The 23,250-nt window shown below is 42.9% G+C and overlaps 1 protein-coding gene across 1 annotated transcript in view; it reads left to right on the top strand.

Annotated features, from left to right (window-relative positions):
* The window catches only part of SUSD1 (sushi domain containing 1), a 258,455-nt gene that overhangs the window by 126,291 nt on the left and 108,914 nt on the right, over positions 1-23,250 (top strand). Inside the window, exons 10-15 of the mRNA XM_075825598.1 lie at positions 850-1,029; positions 4,065-4,244; positions 11,722-11,901; positions 12,287-12,466; positions 14,416-14,513; positions 16,081-16,270. Of these exons, the coding sequence (XP_075681713.1) occupies positions 850-1,029; positions 4,065-4,244; positions 11,722-11,901; positions 12,287-12,466; positions 14,416-14,513; positions 16,081-16,270 (1,008 nt within the window). The remainder of the gene's footprint in view (positions 1-849; positions 1,030-4,064; positions 4,245-11,721; positions 11,902-12,286; positions 12,467-14,415; positions 14,514-16,080; positions 16,271-23,250) is intronic.

Consider the following 23,250-nt stretch of genomic DNA (forward strand, 5'->3'; position numbering starts at 1 on the left):
AATGTGAAAATCCGTTCGATGGTACCTCCGGACTCCTACCAATCGATAGAACAGGGAACACCGGTTTACCCACCTAGTAGCACAACCACGCCAACCAGGAGTTTGAACAGACCGGCAATCGCGCATGTTTGCTGCTGCGCCATATAAAGTCTTTGAGTCTGACGAAAACAGATGAGAGCTGTTATAACGATTGGTGGGAGACCCAGCAGTCGGACTTTCATCAACCTAACATTTACTGTATTACCTATTCAGTGGACAGTTAATAAATGTATTAGGTCGAAATATCTGTTTAAATGCTTTCCTATGTATTTTGTGTTGTATTTAATGGCACACATCTTTCATAACATAATTTACACACACACACACACACACACACACACACACACACACACACACACACACACACCGTATGGAAGTCTGCCGGCTGTCAGACATGTTGGTAGGGTCTGGCAGTGACTTCTTCCTCTCTCACCATAAAATGAAAGGGTTAGTCACATCACACAAAGTGATCATTTTGCGTGAGGGCTGGCTGATGATTAAAGGGGCTGCAGCTTTAGTGCTGTGTCCCTGTCTCAGTGTTTCCCTGCAAAGAGTCGCTGTAATAACTAATTTGCCCATGTTGGCTTCCAATAGTCGTTCCTGGCCACCGTATGTGCAAGGAACTGTAGCTCACTCCCTGAACAGTGTGTGGCTTTCCTACTATTGGTCAGTGGCTTGCAATTAAAGCCCCACCGATCACAAAGTTGTAGTGAATGTGCGTTTGGCTAGGCCTAACACTAAATCATGCCTTATTTTCAGAGAACCTTTTAGTATAATTTTTGTGATCTCTCCCTATTTTTGTCTTCCCAGTTATAGACTGTGGACCACCAGTGGCCATGCTAAACACTGTCATCCACACATGTAACAGCACCACGTTTGGAAGCAGTGTGACATTCATGTGCGCAAAAGGATTTATTGCAGTGAGTGGTAATAATTCATCGGTATGCAGTGATGCAGGACGATGGGAGGAAGCTAATCTTAAATGTAGAGGTGAGAATTACAGATTTCCAGTTAGACGGGTCTCATAATGACGTTTATTAATTGTGATTAAAGCGGTTGTGATAAGGTAGGCAGTCCAGCTAGAAAGAAATTAAATAACTTTGTTTAGCAGAACATGCATAGCTTGTACCCTCTATAAATCTCAGTGCAGCTTCCCCTTTGTGCAGATCAGTGGTTGTCAGTGCCTTTGCCTCTGAAATACACACATACTGAGAGACAAGGCTGTATGTGGTGGCAGCGCATTTTCTGCATGCAACTCAGAAGCTGACTGGTGCTATGCAACCTGCAGATCAATGCATCTATATATTTAGCGATCTGCATATACTAGTCCTTCTCAATGAATTAGAATATCATCAAAAAGTTAATTTATTTCAGTAATTAAATTCAAAAAGTGAAACTCATACATTATATAGATTCATTACACACAGTGATCTATCTCCAGCATTTTTTTTTATTTTAATGTTGAACATTATGGCTAACAGTTAGTGAAAACCCAAAATTTAGTCTCTCAGAAAATTAGAATATTATACAAGCTCAATTTCAAAAATAATTTTTAATACGGAAATGTTGGCCTACTGAAAAGTATGTACCGTATATGCACTCAATACTTGGTCGGGGCTCCTTTTGCATGAATTACTGCATCAATCCGGCGTGGCATAGAGGTGATCAGCCTGTGGCACTGCTGAGGTGTTATGGAAGCCCAGGTTGCTTTGATAGCAGCCTTCAGCTCGTCTGCATTGTTGGGTCTGGTGTCTCATCTTCCTATTGACAATACTCTATAGATTCTCTATGGGGTTTAGGTCAGGCGAGTTTGCTGGCCAATCAAGCGCAGTGATACTGTGGTTATTAAACCAGGTATTGGTACTTTTGGCAGTGTGGGCAGGTGCCAAGTCCAGCTGGAAAATGAAATCAGCATCTCCATAAAGCTTGTCAGCAGAGGGAAGCATGAAGTGAGCTAAAATCTCCTGGTAGACGCTGCGTTGACTCTGGACTTGATATAACACAGTGGACCAACACCAGCAGATGACATGGCTCCCCAAACCATCACTGACTGTGGAAACTTCACACTGGACCGCAAGAAACTTGGATTGATGCCTCTCCGCTCTTCCTCCAGACTCTGGGACCTTGATTTCCCAATGAAATGCAAAATGTACTTTCATCTGAAAACAGGACTTGGACCACTGAGCAGCAGTGTTGGTCAACTGTGTTATATCAAGTCCAGAGTCAACGCAGCCGTCTACCAGGACATTTTAGAGCACTTCATGCTTCCCTCTGCTGACAAGCTTTATGGAGATGCTGATTTCATTTTCCAGCAGGACTTGGCACCTGCCCACACTGCCAAAAGTACCAATACCTAGTTTAATAACCACAGTATCACTGCGCTTGATTGGCCAGCAAACTCGCCTGACCTAAACCCCATAGAGAATCTATGGGGTATTGTCAAAAGGAAGATGAGAGTCACCAGACCCAACAATGCAGACAAGCTGAAGGCAATCAAAGCAACCTGGGCTTCCATAACACCTCAGCAGTGCCACAGGCTGATCGCCTCCATGCCACGCTGTATTGATGCAGTAATTTATGCAAAAGGAGCCCCGACCAAGTATTGAGGGCACATACTGTACTTACTTTTCAGTAGGTTTACATTTCGATATTAAAAGTCATTTTTGAAATTGAGCTTATATAATATTCTAATTTTCTGAGACACTAAATTTTGGGTTTTCAGTAACTGTTCCCATACTCATCAACATTAAAAGAAAAATGCTGGAAATAGATCACTGTGTGTAATGAATCTATAATATATGAGTTTCACTTTTTGAATTGAATTACTGAAATAAATTAACTTTTTGATGATATTCTAATTCATTGAGAAGGACAGGTATATATCATAAAATAAGATATAAAGAATATTTATAGGAATCCCACGTGAAAAGGACACCCACATTATTTTGCAAGACAGTAAGGATATGTTCACATAGCGGTTTTTAGTTTAGCATAGCCAACTACGCATTTTCAGCGCAGAGGATACCCGAAATGAAACATATACCGCCTGGTATACATTTCTGTTGCATGGGATCCTATGGACAACTTATGCCACGGTTTGGTATACAGTGGCACACGTTAGGGCTCTACATTTCGCATATACACCACAAGATTTCCTCTGCGTATTTTTCAAATATGAAAGCCAGAATGCAATGTGAACATAGCTTAACACAAAATCAAACTTAAAGGGGTTTTATACCTGACTGACCTACGTAACGACACAGGGCTGCTCTTTACTAATTATTCCGCCCCCTCTGTGTCTATTGGCCCTCCCCACTAGTTCTCCCTTCCCCTTTAGTTTGTACCTGCTTTATCTGAGGTGCGGTCACAGAATTCTGTGACCGCAGCTCAGATATCTAATATAATCGCCATCATCCCTAAATATATGTACCCCATCATAACTTTAGATATAAAATGGTGCCGCTATTGAAGCAGAAACAAAGAATGAACGGAGCGGACATTGAGGAGGCTGTGGACCAATAGGATGGCTCAAACCCGGGACTTCTGATGTATACCCGGGTTTGAGGCATCCTATTGGTCCACAGCCTCCTCAATGTCTGCTCCGTTCAGTCTTTGCTTGTACTTCAATAGCAGCACGATTTTCTTTGCGTGCATGCTATTCCTCAATTTTTACTGAGGAATACTGTAGCATGCATGCAAAGAAAATTGGTCTGCTATTGAAGTAGAAGCAAAGAATGAACGGAGCGGACATTGAGGAGACTGTGGACCAATAGGATGCCTCAAACACGGGACTTCTGATGTATACCCGGGTTTGAGGCCGCCTATTGGTCCACAGTCTCCTCAATGACCGCCCCGTTGAATTCTTTGATTACGCCTCAATGCCCGCGCCATTTGCCTCTCAATAATAAAACTCCACAGTGGTCGTGCGCTGTGTGTCTGGAAGAAAATAGTGTCCCTGGAAAACCCCTTTCATTTTCAGACAAATATAGTGTTCATTTTTGCTGATGTAATTTTTGTTTTTTCAGCTATAGACTGTGGACCACCGGTAGCCGTTCCAAACACTGTCATCCACACATGTAACAGCACCACGTTTGGAAGCAGTGTGACATTCATGTGTGCAAAAGGATTTATTGCAGTGAGTGGTAATAATTCATCTGTATGCAGTGATGCAGGACGATGGGAGGGAGCTAATCTTAAATGTAGAGGTGAGAATCACACAGGGCTGTCCATGGTATACCTCCCAACTTTTTGGATGGTTACGGATGGACATTGGTTTATTGTGTTAAAGGCTATGTACAGCTTTGCAGGGCATTTTTTTTTTTTTTAATAAACAGGCTACTCAGTGTGTTTGGTGTAACTTTATAGATAGTATTTATTAAAAATTTGTTTTACATTTCTAGATACAATTGCTCTGTATTCTATATACAGAGCAGCTGTATTGTTCGCTATTACCTGAATCCGTCAGTCCCGCGGACATGACGGGCTCAGTGTCAGCGGCTCCTGCGTGTTGCCGACACATATGATCCACCTGTAATCTATCACATCTAAGTTCATAAGTTCATCTAAAGGTCTAAATTGCATCAAATTCTAAAATAATATACAAGTTTGAATTAATGTGCAGTTAGGAAACAATATAGTAAATGTATTAATGTTAGTTTATTTATCTTTTAAAAAAGAGACATATAAGGAGGGACTGAGGAATTTGGGTTAAAAGTAAGAACTGTCCATCCAAAAGTTAGACAGTAGGGAGGTATGGTACAGCCCACATTCTGGAAAACGCCCCCAGCTGTCGTTAGCGGTGGCGGCCCCAAGGCAGAGACGACGTCCCCAAAAAAACTCGCATTTGCAGTGTCATAACCTACAATGGAGCCTTAAAGTGATTGTACCACTCTTACAGCATGTGCAACGCTGTTCCTGGATGCAGCCGCCACAGCTGTCTAGCAGCTGCAGGTCCTGTTGTTTGATTTATAGTGTCGGAGCCCCTTGTGATGGTACTGTTTGCGATGGCTCCACCTCTGACATCACCACCCATTCTGGGGCCTGGAAGGGGACATGTCAGGCATGTCACTTTCACTGCTAATTATGGCATCATCACACCCAGTAACATCACCAGTCTGATGTCTTCACCCCTGTCACGTCACCACATGCATTAGTGCCAAACATGGTACCCACCAATGAATGTCCCTGAGATCTCAACCACCAATGATGTCATCAGTAGTAAAGTGTCTTTGGCGTCATCACCCTATATGAAACCTTAAAGGGGACAAACCACACCTCCTGGCATGGGCACAGCCTGCCATCAGGCTGTCTAGCAGATACAACTCCCTACACACATTACTAGATACACCTTTTGTGATGTCACCGCCCACCACAACCCCACCTATAAAGTCATCACCTGTGATGTCACCACAAGTGACAAGTGGCCCCTTTTAACATCATGTCCACAGTGCCATCATTCACTATCAAGTCTTAAATGGGATACACTATGCCTCCAGCATGGGTCAGCATTGTTCCTGGATGTGGCCACAGCGGGTGCCTGGCGGCTGCAATTCCCAGCGCTTAATTTCTATGGTCGGCACCCGTAATGATGCCACACCTCCAAAAGCCCTTACCTGTGACATTACTCTGGGGTCTTAGAGGTGGCATGTGATGTTATTATTCCTATAATGTAATCACATGCACTGGTCTTCTACAGAGGATCCACCAGCCCATGTCCCTGCCAATCCCCGTAGTTTAGTCATCAATGGTGACTAAATGGTGACTGGCGTCATGCCGCAGACTTAAAGGGGATGCACCACGTCTCTGGCACAGGCCACCCTTTCTATCAGGTACACCCGCTTTGGCTAGAAAAAAAGAAAAAGAAAAATACATCCTAGTACATATCCAGCAAACAATGGGGTAGAAAAAATCGTATAGAAATGTATTTAGACAGAAAAACCAATACCATTTCTCATAAGGCTATTGCCTAATAAGATAAATACATTTTAAAATAGCACACCTCCTGGCCATGTAGTAAGATGCAGAAAGATTATTCCACAATTGCAAACATATAAGTAAGCTAGGGCTTGAAAGAGGCCCTTACAATGTCATAAATTGATCACAACTAGGGTTTAATAAGCAGAAAAATGAATAGTGGACAAGTCCACTGCGAATATTACACCAGATACGGTATATATCTCAAACAGAAAATCATTTAAGAACATGCACCACCCTCATAATTATTATTGCAAACTATATGAAAGAACATCCTCGTAATTCTCTAATCAAGGACCATACAATGGTGGTATATATAGAAATATAGTCTCCACATATTTTGTATGCAGCAGGTAGCTGACCAGTTATATATTTTTTGGTCACAAGGCAACTTTCATGGAGAAGTTCATGCAGGAGGCATCGTATAGTGCCTGTATGAAATACACACTAATAATTGTTCACTTTTAAATGATACAGGTAGTAGGTATATAGTACCGGTAACAGACCACAGGGCAAAGTATTCAATTAAACGTAGGTGTAGATAAATCTTGACCTCCAAGCAGTTGTTAATAAAGTTCATGCAAAAAGAGGTAAGCAGAAAATATGAGCTATGAAAGCTCATCTGGCAGGAGGCGGGAGAACCAGTGTGGTGTAGCAAACAACCACGACAGGCTTGACGCACGGCATGATGACGTCATTCGCGTCCATGCTCTGTTTATGACTAACGCGTTTCATTCCATCCGGGACTTCCTCAGAGCCACTGGGGTGCATAGCTAACGTCTATGCTTCATATAATATCACAATTAAAGGTGACATACCTCTTATAGAAAAGGAGACAAAATTATATTGGTCCTAAAAGGGCATTGCATTAAATCCCACATACAATTTGATGAGAATATATTCTTTATTATTATGAGAGCCTAATTATTACATAGAACTTAGAGAACAATTCATAGGAATTTAACCCTATCAAGATATTAAGAAGGCACCCTCCCCCTGCTGATTGGGGAAAAAACATGAGAAAAAGAGGAGAAAAAGAAAAACAATAACGGAAGGGAAGAAAGAGGGAGGGGGAAAGAGGGGGGTAGACTCAATGGCAAATCCAGAGTACACAAAATTAAATAATTGAACATATATAATATATATATATATATACACATACAGGGTGGGCCATTTATATGGATACACCTAAATAAAATGGGAATGGTTGGTGATATTGACTTCCTGTTTGTGGCACATTAGTATATGGGAGGGGAGAAACTTTTCAAGCTGGGTGTTAACCATGGCGGCCATTTTGAAGTCGGCCATTTTGTATCCAACTTTAGTTTTTTCAATGGGAAGAGGGTCATGTGACACATCAAACTTATCGAGATTTTCACAAGAAAAACAATGGTGTGCTTGGTTTTAACGTTACTTTATTCTTTCATGAGTTATTGACAAGTTTCTAACCCCTTATACAATGTGTTCAAAGTGCTGCCCATTGTGTTGGATTGTCAATGCAACCCTCTTCTCCCACTCTTCACACACTGATAGCAACACCGCAGAAGAAATGCTAGCACAGGCTTCCAGCATCCGTAGTTTCAGTTGCTGCACATCTCGTATCTTCACAGCATAGACAATTGCCTTCAGATGACTCCAAAGATAAAAGTCTAAGGGGGTCAGATCGGGAGACCTAGGGGGCCATTCAACTGGCCCACGACGACCAATCCACTTTCCAGGAAACTGTTAATCTAGGAATGCTCGGACCTGACACCCATAATGTGGTGGTGCACCATCTTGCTGGAAAAACTCAGGGAACGTGCCAGCTTCAGTGCATAAAGAGGGAAACACATCATCATGTAGCAATTTCAGATATCCCGTGGCCTTGAGGTTTCCATTGATGAAGAATGGCCCCACTATCTTTGTACCCCATATACCACACCACGCCATAAATTTTTGTGTTCCAACAGTCTTGGAGGGATCTATCCAATGTGGGTTAGTGTCAGACCAATAGCGGTGGTTTTGTTTGTTAACTTCACCATTCACATAAAAGTTTGCCTCATCACTGAGCAAAATGTTCTGTGTAAACTGAGGGTCCTGTTCCAATTTTTGTTTTGCCCATTCTGCAAATTCAGTGCGCCGATCTGGGTCATCCTCGTTGAGATGCTGCAGCAGCTGGAGTTTGTAAGGGTGCCATTTGTGAGTAGCTAATATCCGCCGAAGGGATGTTGGACTGATGCCACTCTCCAGTGACATGCGGCGAGTGCTACGCTGTGGGCTCTTGCTGAATGAAGCTAGGACAGCCAATGATGTTTCTTCATTAGTGACAGTTTTCATGCGTCCACATTTGGGCAAATCCAACACTGAACCAGTTTCACGAAACTTGGCAAGCAGTTTGCAAACTGTAGCATGGGAGATGGGTGGTCTCGTAGGGTGTCTTGCATTGAAATCTGCTGCAATGACCCGGGTACTGCGTTCACCAGACATCAACACAATTTCTATCCGCTCCTCACGTGTTAACCTCTGCGACACGTCAATGGCTGTAAACAAAGAGAAGCTTGTAAATAACTCATGAAAGAATAAAGTAACGTTAAAACCAAGCACACCATTGTTTTTCTTGTGAAATTCTCGATAAGTTTGATGTGTCACATGACCCTCTTCCCATTGAAAAAACTGAAGTTGGATACAAAATGGCCAACTTCAAAATGGCCGCCATGGTCAACACCCAGCTTGAAAAGTTTCCCCCCTCCCATATACTAATGTGCCACAAACAGGAAGTTAATATCACCAACCATTCCCATTTTATTTAGGTGTATCCATATAAATGGCCCACCCTGTATATATATATATATATATAGCACACAAAAAGATGGCGACAGCACACTGCAAACATCAATGTAACTTAAACTACTAAATATAAATGAATATGCATTACTCCTAAATGTACTTACAATAGGGAGGTTCTTAGTGCACATTTTGATCAAAAAGTGTTTGCCCACCGGCCGAGACAAGGCGTCCTTCATAGGTGGGGACCTAAGCTGCGCATACACCCAGAACTGGGACTAAGCCTACATATATCTGGAGATGGTAGGAACCAGCACTAAACTAATTAAAATCTCCCAGGGCAGAATGGGAGGAGTGCAAGAACAAAAAATTGAGGCAGACACCAACCCCACATATATGGATCACATAAACATCACAAAAGTTTGAACAGCACAGTCCAACAAAATGATACAAAATGTGTACACAGGTGCAAGAATGCCTGTGACTGCAAATTTATACAGCACACAAGAAAATGGCGACCGCACACTGCGAACACTAATGCCACCTAAGCCTCTAAATATAAATAAATATGCATTACTGCTAAATCTATTTACAATAGGGAGGTTCTTAGTGCACATTTTGATCAAAAAGTGTTTGCCCACCAGTACCCGCCCCCCTGATGATTGGGGAAAAAACAAGAGAAAAAGAGGAGAAAACAATAACGGAACGGGAGAAGGGGAGATAGAGGAATAGACTCAATGGCAAATCCCGAGTACACAAAATGAAATAATGGAACATATATATATATATATATATATATATATATATATATATATATATATGCAACGCTAAAGGACTTTTTAATTGCATAAGAGCAAGAGGAGATAATCTCATATTGGTACCACATAGGATTCAGATGGATCCATTCCTAGGGTCATAGGAAGTATATGACAAGGGTGGCTGGGAGCCAGTCAGGGACGAGACCAGAAGGTAGCCCCAGACCAGGTCCCCACCAGCCGAGGCAGACCCCTGATCATACCATACATCCAGAGGCTTGGTACTTATTGCTGGGTATTGGTCAAGAGAGACAGGGAGCAAGTAAGGGACCATTACATGGTCCATGACCTGGTCCCCACCCCTTAGGACCAAATATTCCTCATATATATTTAATTTGCAGAGAGAAAAAGAGGAGAGAAAAAAGAGAGAAGAAAAAGATAAGGAAGTTATTAATCCATATCAACAGAAGAAAAGAAAGATGCCTCCAGCTCACCTTTTATGTGTGGACTTTTGTTTTGTAGTCCTTGCGCACGGGTCTTCGTGACGGCACACGATCAGTCAATTGTAGATAGGAAAAAAGGTAGATACAGCGCTGTTGTATTTAAAAAGAAACTATTTCCGAGTTTTATTTATCTGTTTAAAATTAGGATCAATGAAAAAATAGATAGTGGTGTCCTGTAATGCCAAGAGTTTAGATATTGGGTAGATGGCCTACGCGTTTCGAACGCCGCCTGCGTTCTTAATCATGGCTTGCTTTTTTCCTATCTATTATTAATCCATATATTAGTTATTGATAAGGATCCACCGAGTATATATATTTTGAAAAGATATCTAATAGGCACGAACCAACATTCCCTCAATTGTAGAGTACAATAAGGATATGTACTTATTGGAAAAGATAATGATTCACTATAATCTATAGGATAATACAAGCTCTACAAGGAACGATGATTGAAGGTGGTCCAAAGCGGCATGGACCAATAACCAATGACCTGGTCCCCACCACTGAGGAGCAAATATCCCCCTATATATGTATTTCTCTCCAAATTTTTCTGTGAAGGTATGCGAGAGAAAGGGTCATTAACCCTAAAAGATTTTATGGAGGGAATGAACTATGGGGCAAGGCATAGCATATTGAAAGAGGCCCATAGTGGGTGGATGTCAATATAGGACGCTTGTAAATAGCCAGCCCATCAGAGAGCCACCCATCCTGGGCACCCACTATGGTTGTGTATTAACTCTGAATTCCCTAATATGGTATATAAAAATGGTAAAGTCGATGATTTACTGATTTAACCTTTTGGCCATGTTATATGAATGTTCTTGTACAGCTGACATCAGGTGACGAGCTTTATGCCATAATAGTGAGGTGTATCTGATTCTGTTGTACTGAGGGCAAAAGCCTTTTGATTCAACTCTGCACATGCCAATAGTGTTGTGCTTGTGTATATACAGGTTATATAATACACCACAGGCAAAAATAGACAGGCTTCTCACAGAAAACACACAGATATTTGCATAAGGGGCCCAGGAGCTTCAAGTTATGCCTTTGTATATGATGTGAAACTTACTCTTCTCCCCCACCCTCTCTATCATTACAGCCTCACAACCACATGATGAATGACATTTTATTTGACGTGGCTTATCTTAGACTTATAATGCTAGGTTCCTCTGCATGCTTCGCAATTTTTTTGGCAAATATGACGGAATCTTCAACGGGTGCTCTGAACAGAGCCTCCAACGTGGATGTAAACTCAACTTTCTGAACTGTGCTTATTCAGTAAATAGGGAAAACAAATATTTTATCTCACAAAATACCAAGTATAATATCACTATATAATAATCTTTCCATTGAAACATAAAAAATTAGCACCAAAAAACATGTAACAGGTTCGGTTAAAAATTAATTCCTCCCGGTAAGGTAACCTGATACCACATAAATTTCTTCCATTATTAAGACTATGGTGATTCTATAAGAGGGGCCCAAGAATTTGTATAAGGTGAAGGGAAAATAAGGTGATATTCCTGAATGGGGGCGTCTTTAATTTATTGACCTCAATTTTAAAGTGCTTACATTGCTGATGCTAATTTGCTAGATAGTTGGTCTCCAAGCTTTGTTGCGTTATTTTGTACCTTTTTATCTTTGACTTGATATAGTGGGTGACTAATCTATTTATTTTTCCTTTTAAGAAATAGACTGCGGTCAACCACTATTAGTTCCAAATGCAGAAATGAAATGGAATGGAGACTCAAGTCTTGGGAGTGAGGTTCGGTATGCATGTCAGAAAGGCTTTTATAATCCAGAAATTTGGCATGTTTCAAGTTGTACTTCAAATGAATCATGGGAATACATAACTTTTTCCTGTACAGGTAATGCATGGGCTGTATCTAATTGTATCCTAATTGTGTTTCCTATAGTCATTATTCTAGATTTCAGAGTCACCATAACCTAGTTCATATTTCATTAATATGATAAAATATCATGTAGCTCGTTGAGTCTTTTAACACTGTGTGGAGAGGAGAACATTCACTACATTTAACCAACCAACATAATAACATTCTACATTCCATTCAGAAAATTATTTTGCAAATCAGGCATTTTAGAGTGAAAATTGAAATAGCTTTATATACATTATTTGAGTTTACTTTTTACATAAAATCTTCTTCTAGCGAGACATTACAGCTTATGACATGGAATTTGGTGGCCTTGTGTTTTGCATTATATGTATAAATAATTGTATGTTTTCTATTGGAGAGGTTGACTGTGGAATGCCTTTATTGATTGAACATTCTGATTGGATGTGGAATAACCAAACCACTATGGGGAGCTATGTCTATTATAAGTGTAAGCCTGGATTCACGGACAATGGCAGAAAGAATTTTTCTATGTGCCTTGAGAATGCCACTTGGGAAGGACTGAATATGACCTGCTCAGGTATTTCACCAAGTAAAAGCAAAATATATTTAAATACGTGGGTGCAAACGACACCAAAACTCCACGTGTTATAGAGAACCTTTCACCTGCCCATATATGTACAGCATGTAATAGGCAGGGCTTCACAAACACTGTCTCACTTTACATTATTTTCCTATTTTCCTCCGTTATTTACATATCGGTGCCGTTATATTTGGCGCCCGATATGTAAATAAGCCCCTGAACTGTCAATGGGGCATTTCTATCTAACTAAATGGCAAGGGGGCATGATCTCTTTGCTCTGACACTGTACAATTAGCTACAGACAGAGTCAGGGCGGCTTGTGCTGTGTTCCCTCCCGCGAGAACACACACTGACTGGTGGTTCTGCAGAGAGCGCTCTGTATCTGTGTGTGTTCTCGCGGGAGGGAACACAGCGCAAGCCGCCCTGACACTGTCCGTAGCTGATCGGACAGTGTCAGAGCGAAGACATCACACCCCCTTGCCATTTAGTTAGATAGAAACGGAGGAAGATAGGAAAAAAGTGTAAAGTGAGACAGTGTTTGTGATGCCCTACCTATTACATTATGTGCAGGTTCTCTTTAACTATTACAATGTATTACCAATTCACCTGTGCAGCCAAATTTAGCTTTGATCAGGGACTCAGGAAAGTGACATCGCATAATACTGTAACTAGTATTCTGATTTTTAAAAAGCTTAGTAACAATAACGTTTTGCCCCAGGAGACCAAGATGTAACTGAGCTGTAATACCAGACACAGCACATGGACAAAGGTGGTGTTAAATGGGAGCTGATGCTCTGTTGAGTGCAACTGCTCCTCCATTCTCCTGATAGTTGGGGGTCAAGGTGTTCAGACCTCATGATTACATATTGATGGCATATCCTAGCCATATACCTTTAATTACTTTTAGTACATGACCTGTTTCAAGATTATATGTTAATCTTTGAAAAGCCACAATTTTTGTTGTGTTTGGTTCAAATACTTTTTATTAAAAATTAGTTTAACTTTTTTAGAAACAGCTGCTCTGTATTCTCAATACAGAGCAGCTGTATCTAGCGCTATTCACTGAAGCCGTCAGTCCCGCTGACCTGACGGGTTCAGTGACAGCGGGTCCTGCGTTTCTCTAACACGCAGGATCCACTTGTTATCCATCACATTTAAGTTCATAACTTAATGGTCACTGAACCAGTCAGGTCTGCGGGACTGATGGATTCAGTGAATAGCGCTAAATACAGCTGCTCTGTATAGAGAATACAGAGCAGCTGTATCTAAAAAAATTAAACTAATTTTTAATAAAAACTATTTGTGAAGTTGCACCAAACACACTGATGAAACGTTTTATTTAAAAAAAAATTGCCTTTCAAAGGTTTACATAGCCTTTAAGGATGTTTATCATAGAGCTTTTGCTATAGTAAATTTCTCACCCATTTTAAAAGTGAATGCCAGCACAACATTGACCCACATTGCTTTTCAAAATGAAATAGATATTTTTTAGAACCCAAACCTCCTTGCTGTAGCTTGGATATTTCTGGTAAAATTTCTAAAACACTGTAATATTTATAAAGTTTTGGTCCGAATAGTGTGCAAAAGACTTGGGGTGAAATGGCTTGGGTACTGATGAGTCTGTATAATCTGTATAATTAACATTTTGTGAAATTTTTACATGACATGTCAAATAAATTTAGAGGCTGAATTTTCCTTTCATGGGAGAAAAAACATTAACATTTTTAAATAGTGTAATATGACTGCTGTATGTAAATTGTTGATCTCATAAACTCCTGATCAAAATGAACTGTACTTTGGCTGTCTAGGTAAACCAATAGGAACATTCTATGTTAAGGATGGTATTGCTTATGCCTATGTAATATTCAATGGCTCTAATTTTTTTTTTAATGATTTAAACCTATAAGAATATGCCGAATGAGACTAACCGCGTAATTTATTTTCAGCAAGAGAAGATCTAATCAGTAACCTCATCATTTTGAATGAAACCTGTTTGCAATGGCAGAAAAGTAGTGACCTATTTGGTTGGGAGATTTTGTATAAGGTAAGCCCAGGCAGTTGACCAGTTCACCTTTGTATATACAGTATAAGGCCTCATTTACACGAGCGTGTGCGTTTTGCGCGCGCAAAAAAACGCTGCGTTTTGCGTGCGCAAAAGGCAATTGACAGCTCCGTGTGTCATCCGTGTATGATGCGCGGCTGCGTGATTTTCGCGCAGCCGCCATCATAGAGATGAGGTAGTCGACGCCCGTCACTGTCCAAGGTGCTGAAAGAGCTAACTGATCGGCAGTAACTCTTTCAGCACCCTCGACAGTGAATGCCGATCACAATATACACCAACCTGTGAATAAAAAAAGACGTTCACACTTACCATGAACTGCCTGCTTCCTCCAGTCCGGTCTCCCGGCCGTTGCCTTGGTGACGCGTCCCTCTCTTGTCATCCGGCCCCACCTCCCAGGATGACGCGGCAGGCCATGAGACCGCTGCAGCCTGTGATTGGCTGCAGCCTGTGCTTGGCCTGTGATTGGCTGCAGCTGTCACTTGGCCTGAATTGTCATCCCGGGAGGTCGGACTGGAGGAAGGAGCCGGGACTTATCGGTAAGTCAGAACTTCTGTTTTTTTTTACACGTATATGTATATTGTGATCGAAAGTCACTGTCCATGGTGCTGAAACAGTTTAAGTCTTTGAGCACCATGGGCAGTGACTGTCTCCTGACGTCGCGTACCCGAACATTTTTTGCCGGGTTCGGTTAAAACGAGTTCGGCCGAACCCGGTGAAGTTCGGTGCGCTCATCTCTAATTTGACACTCCGTTTGGATGTTTGTAACCAGAAAAGCACGTGGTGCTTTTCTGTTTACATTCATCCTTTTGACAGCTCTTGCGTGATTTTCGCGCATGCAACGCAGGACCGTCAGTGTGGCATGCGTTGTTTTCACGCACCCATTGAAGTCAATGGGTGCGTGTTGCGTGAAAAACGCAAGAATATAGAACATGTCGTGAGTTTTACGCAACGCACTCACGCAGCGCAAAATTCACGCATCGTCTAAACAGCCCCATAGACTATTATAGGTGCGTACGACACGCGTGAAAAGCACGCGCGTCGCACGCGCGTATAATACGCTCGTGTAAATGAGGCCTAATGGTGCCAAAGAATAAATGGTAGGGACCATTCACACGAACAACGTCCGTGTGCTGCGCATGGAAATCACGCGCAGCACATGGACCCATTGATTTCAATGGGGCCATTCATACATGCGTGAGTTTTCATGCATCGAGAGTCCGCTGCATGAAACTCACTGCATGTCCTATATTGGTGCGTTTTCATACACCTACGAGACCATTGAAGTCAATGGGTGCATGAAAACCACACACCGCACACGGATGCACATTTCAATTTGCGCATCAATTCAATTGAAAATAATAATTAAAAAAAAAAAATGTGCTTTGCGAGTGCGTGAATAACGCATGGCACTCGCAAAATATACTGATGCATATCGCAACACACACAGACCAGATTCACATGCATTTTTCACACGCGTGAATCTGATGCGCTCGTGTGAGTGTAGCCTGAGGGTCATTTCTACAGCTTTGTTTCTTCTCTCTTATAACAGTTCAGTATATACAGAATTAGCTGGAATGACAAAGACTTTGTTGACAAGAAGAGTTTCAGCTATACTACAGACAATGAAAATCCAGTTGTATGCTTGGATCTTCTTCCTGACACTAACTACACAGTCTCTATGGTGGCTATCCCTCCCGCTCTTCCAGGCATACGGCTCAATATAACGGTGAAAACAACTTGTAGGTAACCATTTATTTTGTGCTAATTTGTTCACAAATAGTTTTGGAATAAGACACTCTGATCTTCTACTGAGTTCTACTTTTAGTAAATTATATGGTGCCTAATAGAATTTTATGCTTTAGAGTCAATACAGACAGAAATTGGTATTTGATAGTGGTTTACTTAACCAAAGCAGATTTTTTCTTGCTGTCAGTCCCTTTTGGTTCTATTGTTAGACTGACTAGAGCATTGCTGGGGTCTTAAAGATCCTTTGGCGCCCCCTTTCCTGCAATATATATATACTGTAACTGATTAACACCACCATACTGTAACTCAATATTACAACCAATGTCCCCTCTAAGTCTTGGCAGCTCCTGAGCGGAGCAGGGCAAGTCTCCATCAATGGTGGGCGATCTGATGACCAACAGTAATACCCCCAGTAAATGCTAATATAGCGACTAAATAAGAGAATAAAAAAACTTCTTTTAAATTAGTTTTAATTACTTTTTTAAATGCTATAATATTACAAGTCCACCAGTAAAATAGACAGTTATAAACACCAATTATAGGCATCAATGAAAGGATCCCTGATTACACCACTGTCCTTATAGATAGCGCCACAGACCCCCTGTAGATAGTGCCACACAGACCCCTGTAGATAGTGCCACACAGACCCCTGTAGATAGTGCCACACAGACCCTCTGTAGATAGTGCCACATAGACCCTCTGTAGATAGTGCCACACAGACCCCTGTAGATAGTGTCACACACATCCCCCTGTACATAGTGTCACCCCCCCTATAGATAACGCCACACACAGCCGACCCCCTGTAGATAGCATCACACATCCCCCTGTAGATAGCGTCACCCGCCTGTAGATAGCATCCCACGCAGTCCCCTGTAGATCGCGCCACAGGCAGACCCCTTGTAGATCGCGCCACACAGCCCCCCTGTAGATAGTGCCACACAGCCAGTCTGTAGATAGCATCACACCCATCCCCCTGTAGATAGCATCACCCCCCTGTAGATAGCGCAACACACAGCCGTCCCCCTGTAGATAGCATCACACATCCCCTTGTAGATAGCATCACCCCCTTTAGGTAACATCACACGCGGCCCCCTGTAGATAGCGCCGCACAGACCCTCTTGTAGATAGTGCCGCACAGACCCCTTTGTAGATAGCGCCGCACAGACCGCCTTGTAGATAGCGCCGTACAGACCCCCTTGTAGATAGCGCCGCTCAGACCCCCTTGTAGATAGCGCCACACAGCCCCCTGTAGATAGCGCCGCACAGCCCCCTGTAGATAGCGACGCACAGCCCTCCTAGCAGATACTGGCACACAGCCCCCATGCAGATAGTGGCACACAGACAATCCTGTAGATAATGCCACACAGACCCCCTTGTACATAGTGCCACACAGCCCCCCTGTAGATAGTGCCACACAGACCCCCCTGTAGATAGTGCCACACAGACCCCCCTGTAGATAGTGCCACACAGACCCCCTTGTAGATGGAGCCACACAGATCCCCCTGTAGATGGTGCCACACAGACCCCCCCTGTAGATGGTGCCACACAGACCCCCCCTGTAGATGGTGCCACACAGACCCCCCGTGTAGATAGTGCCACACAGACCCACTGTAGATAGTGCCACACATCCCACTTGTAGACAGCAATCCCCCCTATATATAGTGCTACACAGCAATTTCCCCCTGTATATAGTGCTACACAGCCCCTCTCTCCCCTTGTATTTAGTGTTACACAGCCCAAAAAAAAAGGATTGTCCCGTTCCCCTGACAGACGGAGCACTACACTGCCTCTCCAGCAGGACGCATGCGCAGGCCGGCGTGATGTGACGTCGTCACGCCGGCTTGCACGATTTCCAGAGCCCAACGTGGCCTGCAGCCTATAGTATTCATTTGTATGTGCGTCCTGAGGACCAACATACAAGTGAATGTGGTTGTCGCTAGCGACGCCACTGCATCCGCCCGCCGCCCGTGACAGTGCGGGGGCTTTAAACTTTAGTGAGCAGGGGGACCATGGAAGGTGTGCGGCCATGCAGCCGCGCACCTTATAGGGAAAACTGATAACAACCATATAGTAATTAGATATTAGTTCCATCTGGCCGAGAGCATCATTAAGAGTTCTCTCCAGCTACAAATCATCTGTTCAGACCTATTTGGCTTTTCACTTTTTCAGCAAATCTCGACTATCCCTACAGAAACTCCTCATTCTGCTACCCCGAATACTATGCCTGTTGTGCCCCATAACTTGAGTTACCCCAAAAGAAATAGTGCCATACAGATAGTGCTGCAAAGATAATTGTGCCACACAGATATTGCTACTTAAAATAATACCCCCAATCAGGGATAAGCAAAAATGGTTTACTCACCCCTCTGCTATTCCCTCCCGGATCGTCTTAGGCCCCCACTTCAGGCCGCGGCTCATACAAGGTCCTGACGTCGGGCATCATTAGGAAGATATATGTAATGCAGGCACATGAGGCACAAAGTCGCAATTTTTCCCTTTGAGTTGTTTTCAAATTTTCTACTCCAGAAAACTGGTGCAGAAAAGTTTATAAATTCCTCCCATAGTGTCCTCGAAAATAATTGTGAGCAGATGGTGCTTGAGACATTAATAATGCCGTATATAGCGCCCCAGAAAATAACTATGACCAAATAGGTTCCCTGACAGTAATTAGTGTCACAGTGCATCTAAACATAATTGTGCCAAACAGTTAGTGCCCTCTACTAATAGTGCCACATTTAATGCCATAAAAAATAGTTGTGCCAGACAGTGCACTTAACAGTAAAATTGCCCATAAAAATAATTGTGCCAATCAGAAGGTGCCCCCAATAATAATAGTGCCCACATAGTGTCCCTCAAAATAATTGTGCCACGCAGTGGGCCTCATCAGTATTACTGACCCCATAGTGTCAAGATGGGTGGCCCCAATACCAATAATGCCCACATAGTCACCCAAAATAATTGTGCCAAGCAGATTTCTGCCAACAGTAATAGTGGCCAATAGTGCATAGCAGAGTGTCCACAACAGTAATAGTTCCCATAGTTTTCCCCGAAATAACTGTGCCAAGCAGAGTGCCTCTATCAGTAATGGTGCACCCATAGTGCTAAACAGAATGCCCCTCAAGAATAATAGTGCCCAAAAGTGACACCCAAATTCTTGTGCCCCCAAAAGTAATAGTGCCCCCATAGTGCAAAGAAGAGAGCACCCAACAGTAATGGTGCCTTACAATGTTTTTCCCAAAATAATTGTGCCAATCAGAGTGCCCCCTACAGTAATAGTGTCCCATAGTAGCTAAGTAGATTCTCTCAAACAGTAATAATTCCCATATATTGTTGCAGCCAGACTATGGCCTTATTGGTCTGCGGCCCGATGCAGGCAAGCATAATGATGTCATATCGCTGGATTATCCCAGAGACCTGCCCTCTTTTAGGCAGAATGCCTTAAGTGGGGCTAAAAGACAATGGCTGCCACTTTCCCACTCTGCAGTTTTAAATTTTGTTTAAACTTGGCACTCGCCCAGAGTTCGAAGGCACCATACAAAAAATCCAGGGCAGCAACCCCACTGGAACAGACAGCAGAAAAATTCTTGGATTCAAGAAAACTCCATTAGCAAGCACCTCTATTTGTTGTAGTCAAACCATTGAGTTGTGTACAGGACGGACCAAAGCAACACATGAATATGTCCAGGTTGACATGCTGCTTAATCTTTGTGCCATTGGTGGGGACAGTATGGAATCCCCCCTTATCCCTAATCTTAGGCCTCATTCACACGACAGGGTCCGAGTGTCGGCCGGGAAAATCGGCAGTTTTTGGCCGATTTTCCCGGCCGGTTTGCATCCGATTTGCATCCGTTCCGATTCCGTTCCGGGCCGAGTTGCCGTTTTTACCGGCCGATTTGGACCCGATTTGCATCCGTTTTTTTCCCTGTCCGTTTTAAAATCGGATGAATTTCATTTAAATTTGTTGCCACACACAGCCCTTTGTAGATAATGCCACAGCCCCCCTGGTAGGTAATGCCACCCAGCCCCCTGTAGGTGATGCCACCCACCCTGCCCCCTGTAGGTGATGCCACCCACCCTGCCCCCTGTAGGTGATGCCACCCTGCCCCCTGTAGGTGATGCCACCCTGCCCCCTGTAGGTGATGCCACCCTGCCCCCTGTAGGTGATGCCACCAAGTCCCCTGTAGGTGATCCCACACAGCCCCCTGTAGGTTGCACCCATCCCCCCCCCCCTTCCAGGAGAAGTCACTGACTTCAATGTCCATATATGGACAGTGTAGTCACTGAATTCTCCTGAAGAGGAATTCCCTGCCACAGGTCGGGAATTCGCTTCAGAAGTGAGTGACGTCACTGTGTCCATATATGGACAGTGTAGTCACTCACTTCTCCTGTAGCGGAATCCCCGGCCATAGAGTCGGGGATTCCGCTGCAGAAGTACGTGACTTTGCTGTGTCCATATCTGGACAGTGTAGTCATGCACTTCTCCTGTAGCGGAATCCCCAATCCCCGACCGGGGATTGGGGATTCTGACTCCTACAGCGAGCAATAAAAGACCCTCCTCCTCCTCCTCACATGCACTCTGCACTCTGAGGAGGAGGAGAGAGAGTGCGCGAGCGACGGTAGACCCGGCCATCACTCGGGACACATTCCGGTGATGGCCGGGTATTACCCGGCCCCATAGACTTCTATGTGAGCCGGGCGGCCGGGCACCCGGCCGAAAATAGAGCATGTCCTATTTTTTGACGGCCGGTTTTCCCGGCCGTCAAAAAATCGGTTGTGTGAATAGCCCCATTAGGGGTCTATTATTCCTAATGCAGCCGGGTGCCGGCCGATTTATGAACGGCCGGCACCCGGCCGGGAAACCCTGTTGTGTGAATCCCGCCTTAGGCTGCATGTGATGAGCAAAGTTATGCAGCCTAATATACGCAGCTTTTGGTGAACCTACCAGTGTATGTTAGGGAATTTATCACTCTATTTAGCCGCTCGGAAGTTGGCATGCACCATATTTGTGTATGCTATAAAATAGGGGCTATTGTGCACACTAAAATGTGATGTCAATCTTAATACTTGGTGCTTAGTAAAATAATAATAGGCAACCACCAAATTAGGAAACCGCAAAGCTACTGACAAGAAAACACACTGGGCAGGATGCATAAAAACTGTACTTTCAAATCTGTTCAGGGAAAATGAAAACTGAAATCTCATTGTTTGCTGTTGCATGTTGTATGTTGTGGTGAAGTAAAATGGTGCAGCGTATATCGACATGTACTGTCAGTGCTTGCAGTGAATGTGGATGACACCTTTATATATTACTTTAACTAGTGGCTCTCCCTTTGGAGGACCCATTTCGTTCTTGCATTACGCAGATGACCTATTGATTTCAGTGGGCACCATGTAATGCTTAATTTCTCCTGTAGCAGCACTGTATGGGAAATAAAGACTTGTTTGCCGCTTCCCCTTAGTGCTAACAGCTGATCTCTTATCACATCCGACTTATTGATGGTGAACCATCTGACGGAGGATCATCTGACCCATGGCGACTAGTCAGATTCCAGCTGTCATTTCTCAGTGGTCCTTGGAAAATGAAAGTGGCTACCTGATTGGTAGCTATAGACAGCTCTTTCACTTTCTCTTTTCACTAGTTTTTATAAATATCACCCAATATATATATTTTTTAACTTCTTAGCGACATCCGCCATACATGTTAGTTTCAAATCCTGTATGTTTAATCCCTTTGATGCCGCAATCAATAGCAACCACAGCATCTACGGGATTAGAATGCCATCGCAACAACCCCCAGTGACTCTTGGGTGCAGCTGATTGCAATGGCAACCGGAGGCCTAACAATTGATAGGCCTGATAGGCATCCTTTCAGTGTAAAACTGACATGTATAATACATTGCAACACATAAGTATTGCAATGTATTATAACAGCGTTTAGACTGTTGGATCTAGTGGGACTAAAGAAAAAAAAGTTTTAAAAAAATTCAGTTCAAAAACCAAAAATGGCCTTTTTTTCCCATAAGAAGTCTTTTATTATATGAAAAAATTAAAACAGATACATATTTAATATAGACACATCTGTAAAAACCTGAACTATAAAACTATCATGCTATTTATTCTGCACGGTGAACGCCGTAAAAAAAATAATAAATAGAAATGCCAAAATGGCTGTTTTTCGGTCACTTTGCCTACCAAAAAAAGGATTCTAAGGCCTTATTCACACGAACGTGTCCGTTTTGCGCGCGCAAAAGTTCAGTGTGGCATCTGTATATGGTGCGTGGCTGTGTGATTTTCGCACAGCCGGTATCATTATGACACTCTGTTATTATGTTTACAAACATAAAAGCAGGATGTGCTTTTCTGTATTCATTCTTTTTTTTACTACTGTGTGCCGAGCGCAATTTGCACGCACCCATTGACTCAATGGGTGCGTGCTGCGCGAAACACGGGCAAGTATAGGACATGTAGTGAGTTTTACGCAGCGGACATACGCTGCGTGAAAATCACGACCTGCCCCATTGACTTACATAAGTCCGTGCGACGCGCGTGATTTCCACGCGCGTAGCACAGACGTAATACACGTTAGTGTGAATAAGGCCTAAGTGATCAAAAAGTCACATGCACCCCAAAATGGTACAAAAAAAACCCTCCAGCCTGCTGTACAAAAAACAAGCCCTCATACAGCTCTCTCGGCAGAAGAATAAAATACTTATGGCTCTTAGAATATGGAGTCACAAACATTTTTTTAAATAAGTGATTGTATTGGCAAATGCTGAACAATATAAAAAACGATATAAATTTGGTATCGCTGTAATCATATCGACTTACAGAATGAAAGTAATATGTCATTTATAGTGCACGGTGTATGCCGTAAAAAAAAGAATAAAAGCAATACCGGAATTGCTGTTTTTTGTTACCTCGCCTCTCAAAAAATGGAATAAAGTGTGAAGAAAAATTTTATGTACCCAAAATG

This window comes from Rhinoderma darwinii, chromosome 1 (genome assembly GCF_050947455.1).
Source record: "Rhinoderma darwinii isolate aRhiDar2 chromosome 1, aRhiDar2.hap1, whole genome shotgun sequence".
Lineage (NCBI taxonomy): Eukaryota > Metazoa > Chordata > Amphibia > Anura > Rhinodermatidae > Rhinoderma > Rhinoderma darwinii.